The following is a 6267-nucleotide window of genomic DNA, read 5'->3' on the forward strand; positions in this document are numbered from 1 at the left end:
AGTGAATACAGGACCCCTGCTAAAGTACCTAGCGTTTAGACCTGGTCATATTATGTAAGTATCTGGATTCTATCTATCTGGATTCGATAAAATTTTAGCCACATGCATGAAATGCGTCTCTGGAAGCAGACTAAAATCTGATTGCTGTGTGGGACGGAGTATGCACTTTTGCTTGATGTGCAGCAAATATTACTGGTGTTTCGATTGTACTGGGAGAAGTGGCTCCAACAAATGGCTCCAACAAGTGGGTCCTGAAGTGGATTAAGTGATCAGATTTGTATCTGATTTATATGCGTCTTGGATGCGTTTACATTTGCCTTTTTCACATGGCTTGGTCTTATCCAGATATAATCCTGATACTCAAGAGACATGAAGCAACCAGGTTTAATGCGTGTAGTGACCAGTGGCCTTTGAGTGGTGTAAAAGGCAGCCATGCAGTCTGGTGGCATTGACCATGGCCTCAAGAAGCACTTTTGTAAAAGTGCAAGCAAGCATCTTCACACCAGAGGGGTGAAGGATGAAAGGAAAATGGAATGAATGAATGAATGAATGCTGGGACAGTACTTGGCACAATATTTTTTCAGATTTTTCATTTATGTAATGAAAATTGCTTATTTTTCTGTTTGTCCCCCGATTTTGTCATGCCTACATGTCTAGTCCAATTATTCTTTTTCCATCTTTTTTCCATCTTTCCATTGTTTTTCAGAACTTTCTGACATCAGATTTTTTTAAACCCTCTGTATGCCCAAATGGCCAAATGCTGGACAAATCTCCATCTGCACACTTAAGAAGTACAGTCCATTTGAGATACTGTGAGCATGCAGTCAAGTGCAGTCCTTTTTTCACCGATCAACTGAGGAATTCCTTATTAACCATTCAGCTGGCCCATCAGATTGCAGCGAGGATGGCTTTCAAGACCCTCATCTTGGGGCTAAGGATGAGCCCAATGTCCAGCATTGCAGAGAGGGACTTGTAAGTCCCTTGTAAGGGACTTGAGAGGGACTATATATTTGTGCTGTGCTGTGGTGAACAGACTTCAAGCTAACAAAACATCGATTTGGCACCTCATTTAAGCACGTAATTGTTCCTCTTTCTGTTGCATGGGCTCTTCTGAAGTTCAACTCTAGCTTTTCAATGTTACAAAAGGTGTCATTAATCCCAGAAAGTGTGGGTAACCACTGTTACCACATATGATGCCATCTGCCAGGGCTTGCTGAATTCTCTTGAAAATATTGCTCTCCTTAGGGATTAATGCATCATGCACCGATCCAGGCCATCCATCAACACAGTTTGTGCTGATTAGATTAGCATCTCCAAGAGTTTGAACATCAATCTTGCCTTTCTGTTTATACTCCAATTTTCTCTCATCCCTAAATATGGATGCATTCACAGTCAATTACCACAAGATTGTTTGGCTTTTTGCACAAGGAGAAAACATCCTGTCTAATTGTTTTGAGGTGCTCTGGATACTCTGGGTGACTGGACATTCAAATGAGGCTCTTTGAGTGACCGCATGGCTTCTTACAGTGAAGACTGCTGATGAGCAGAATAAACTATTTAGACAAAAGTATTGGGACACCTGCTCATTCATTGTTCAAAATCGAGGATATTGCATTGATTGCATTCAGCAACAAGAGCATTAGTGAGGTCAGAATGTTGGATAAGCACCACTCCACCTCCCCAAATCCCCAACTCATCCCAAATGTATTGGATGGAGCACCATCCATTATTCCAGAGAACACAGTTGCACTGATTAATGATACCCGTCTAGTCCATGCCTGGCATTAGACATGGTGCCTATAGCTTCATGTTTATCTGCTCCAGAGAGTCCTATTCTATTGGCAGTATTTTTCTTCAGGGACTAGACAATATGTGTGTGTGTGTGTGTGTGTGTGTGTGGGGTTAGGGTTGGGGGGGGGGGTTCATTTGCATATCTGTATCAACAAGGGTTGCAACCTAAAGTAGCTAATTGCATTTATTAGAAGGAGTGTCCACAAACATTTGGACATATAGTGCATCTTCCTGCTGCATCTGCAGAATCTTCCAGTAGACTAGAAGGTTTATTGTGAACTCTCAGTCTATATTATGTTGGAGACGGTGCACAATGACTGTAATTGCAAAAGAACGAAGCCTTTTTATAGTAGCGAATTCAAGTGAATAACGACTTCCCCGTAATTGCTCACCTGAATACAATTGAACTGGAGTCATTTATAAAAGTACGCTATTGTGTCACACATAGACAAAACGGAGCAACCAGAAACCCAGCCAAAGGGAACAAATTTCACTCCAGCAGAGACAAATGCCCCGCTGGAAGGTGTGCGTATGAATCATCCAACTATAATGGGTTCCTTTAGCACCTCAGGTCAGGGAAGTGCTTTGACAAGGAAAATGAAACAAAATGTATGGGCTGCAATCACAGATCAAGTGCCACTGGAGGGGAATTTACTAATATAATCCTGGATATTATTGGTGGAGCAAAATCCCTGGCCCTGTATGGAAGTATGACTACTGCAGAAGATGATTCAGGACCTAACAATACAAAAAAGACAGTTGGAACTGTGAACTTTTCCACTTGACTTCAGAGAACCAGTGGGTAATCCTCACCACTGTGGAGACTAAGCCTGGAGACATGGTCAGTTGTAATGAACCCCTACATTGAGTAGATCTTTGCTTTAGAAATTTAGAATCCTTCTTGAGCAAAACCTCATGCCGAGCTCAGAAAGAGACAAAATTGTGAATTTCCATCTTAAAAAACAAAATAAAAGAACCCAGGGTTGTTATTTATGTTAAACATGTTTCACTTATTTTTACATTTTCTTTCTTCAATTTCTAAAACTGATTTCAGTAAAAAAAATAAAAAAGTTGTAAACTGTAATATTTTCAGTGAACTATACTGAACTGTTTTCTATTATACCCGGACCACAAACTCGGCTTGACCCGCCTTTAAGATCCATGGAAGACAAATGGCAGAACAAACTTCCCCTGGGTCTCTCGCTCGCTCGCTGTCTTCAAACGCAGACAGAAGAACCATCTCTTCCAAGAGTACTTGGGTGAAGTGTAGTGTCGAGTATTATGGTCTCCATACTGACTTTTGTATTTAGTAGTATCTGAGCTTAGAGGTATCTTTGGATCCTAGAGTGTACAAACTAGCTAAGGGTATTTTCTGGGAAAACAGAGAAGCACTTTGTGAGTCACTCTGGAGAAGAGCTTCTGTTAAATGCCATCAATGTAAATGTAAAGTGGTTATTATTTACAAAATATTATATATATATATATACATATATATATATATATATATATGTGTGTGTGTGTGTTTTGTTTTGGGTTTTTTGTTGTTGTTGTTGTTACTATCACTGCTTTAAATCAGTCTTTTGTTGTAGAATTGAAAAAAGGTGGGTTGGGTTGAATTACCAAATCCAGATACAAATCTTCGAGATAAGATATATTCCAAATATATTACTTTAATTCAGAAATCAGATGTGAGAATTTCTCAAGAACAGGCCCCTGATTACTGGACAAATGCTTTGACAGTTGCGACACCCAGGAGCCAAGATCATTTTCTTTTGTTTGTCCCACGTACATCAAGTGAAAAAAAAAAAGTTAAAATGCCTTTAAGCAGACTGGTTTAACACTTAATGGGATAAGCTGGATGACATATACTCAGCAAAGAAAATGTACATTATGTTTTTGAGACGGATTAAAAAAGGCCTGCATGCAATTTAATTCTTCAAAATAGAATTTCCAAACAACAGTGGGCATCTAAATACACTAACAACAACAGCTACCATGACTATATTTCACATCTTGTTCTTAGAGCCTTTTAAATCAAGTCGTTCCTTATATAGATGGTTTGTAAATACTGTAATACCCAACCTGGTGTTGATTTTTGCTGAGGGGGGTGGACTCTCCTTCCTTTTGTCAAATACCTTCAGCAGATGAGCTTAAGGCACAGAAGGACTAACATCACGATGTGGCTGCTCATCTCCCTGATCTTTCTATGTGGGGTCTTCAGCTGTAAGTGTAACTTTGACTAAACTTTGTTTTTTATTTGCTGTATCTTTTTGTTTTTTTTGAGAATTTTTACAAAATGCACACCAACAACTGAAAATAAGAAAACAATCGTAGAAATGACCATGTTAGCCTTTCACTTATGGTGTTTTATGGTTTGAATTTTCAGTAGCAACAAAGGGAGCAGAAATTCAGAGCTTGCATCAAGTCATTTCTTCTGAGCTTGGAGCTACTGTTACCCTCCAGTGTTCTTATACAGAAAAAACACCTCTGCTCTACTGGTACAGACAGTCCATTGGGATGAAACCTCAAATTCTGGTAACTGTCAGCAAATTTGATTTTTTTTTATTCCATGATGAATTCAAAGACAGTCCACGGTATAATGTGTCAAGAAACTCTGGGATCTTAAGTCTAAGCATCTCAAATACCATGCCGTCAGACACTGCTGTGTACTACTGTACACACTACTCTTCTGGCATTATGGACTTTGGAGAAGGAACTCTACTTATTGTACCAGGTATTAATATCGGCAATTTTCTTTAAACAATACATGTGCTCAATATATGTGCTCGTACATAGGAGACCCCGCACTCATAGGGGATTGTACTTTCACAAGAATATCACACTGTTAAAGCTGTGAAATTTAAGTGTTAAATATTTTAATCCAGACTGAAATCACTGTTGTAACAATACTGTGTCAAAATGATTTGATCGGTGGACCAATAGAAATGCTCCAAAATCACTTAATAACACCTGGTTATTTAGAATTCCACTGTTTCCTGTACCTGTAAAAATGTCTCTTTTCAAAGGTGCTCAATATAGCAACCAGGCTATTCTCCAGAAACCCATGAGGTACCAGGTTCATCAAGGAGAGAGTGTAGATTTTCAGTGTACTGTCCACGCCAATGTATCAAATGGAGATCACAGTGTGTACTGGTTCAGCCATGGATCAGGAGAATCTCGTCCAGGAATCATCTACACTCATGGAAACAGGAGTGATCAGTGTAAGAAAAGCTCTGAGACTGGTTCTCCTACTCTGAGCTGTGTCTATAAACTCCCCAAGAGGAACCTCAGCCTCTCTGATGCTGGAACTTACTACTGTGCTGTAGCTGCATGTGGAGAGATACTGTTTGGGGATGGAACTAATCTAAAAGTGGAAGGTATTGCTTGGTTTGTATTTAGAAACTGTTTGTCCATGAATATATGAAAAATATTGTTTTCATTAAGTAGAAATACTTCAGTATACATCTCAATATTTTTGTCATTGCCCAGTTTTTATGACAGAATGTGCTCTGATCCCGATAAATATCTGCTAAAAGTTTTCTCATTCCATTTCTCACAGAGCATTGTGAGGAGAATCATCTCCTTATCTACTCACTGGTAGCGACACTAGCGTTTTTTGTGATTTTATCAGTGGTGCTTCTTGTCGTTCCTATTAACAAGAGGAAAAACATATGTTGCCCGAACTGCAATGGTAACTTTCTTATCTGTTAATTAGTTTATTTAATTATTATTTTCAGATTCTTTGTTGATATTTTCTAGGTATACCTGGGAATGAATTAGACATTAAAATGTAAAATTTGAACCATGCTTTTCTTTTTTCTTGAGTAGAATTATCATCTCAGTCAGATAGTCAGCCCTCAGTCCCGCAAATAGATGTGCAGGTATGTGACTCCCTTGTCTTTTATATGGAAATCTGAAATTCATGCACTTACATCGTTTGCTCTAATCTCTGTCTGCCCTCCCAATTTTCCTTTATTCTCATAATTTTGTCTTATATTCTTATCGGTAAAAATTCTAAGAATAAAATCTAATGATTTTTTTAACTTGCTTTTATTACTATTTACTATTTTTTTATTAATATTATTTATTATTTAATTATAAGGACCTTGAAGAGGACGCATACACACCACACTATGCATCTCTGAATTTAGTGAAGAAGAAAACTAAAGGCAAGAGGCAGAGGAAACCAGACCAGACAGTTGTCTATTCTTCGGTTAGATGCCAAAACTCTAAATGACTTAGCCTTTATTGTGAAAAAGCAGTTTTGTTGTATGCATTATTGTTGTATTATTATGTACAGTAATTTACAATGTTTTATATCTGGAATTATTTTTTTCATTTGTCAGTCCCTAAACCTTTTTTTAAAAAATATTTTAAATATAATAAAAAAATATAACTGGATCAAAAATATGAATCTGTTTCTTTTGTCCTTTTTACCACTAAAAGCTCAACATACACAAATAAATTAATTATGAA

The 6267-nt window shown here is 37.9% G+C and overlaps 1 protein-coding gene across 1 annotated transcript; it reads left to right on the top strand.

The window, feature by feature from the left end:
• Nucleotides 1-3968: 3968 nt before the first annotated feature.
• Nucleotides 3969-6029, top strand: LOC140562733 (uncharacterized). The gene is made up of 6 exons (XM_072688593.1): nt 3969-4014; nt 4178-4525; nt 4818-5168; nt 5351-5482; nt 5620-5672; nt 5894-6029. The coding sequence occupies exons 1-6, from the start codon at nt 3969-3971 to the stop codon at nt 6026-6028; spliced, it is 1065 nt and encodes a 354-aa protein (XP_072544694.1). The 3' UTR covers nt 6029.
• Nucleotides 6030-6267: the final 238 nt, after the last annotated feature.

This window comes from Salminus brasiliensis, chromosome 9 (assembly GCF_030463535.1).
Source record: "Salminus brasiliensis chromosome 9, fSalBra1.hap2, whole genome shotgun sequence".
Classification (NCBI taxonomy): Eukaryota; Metazoa; Chordata; class Actinopteri; order Characiformes; family Bryconidae; genus Salminus; species Salminus brasiliensis.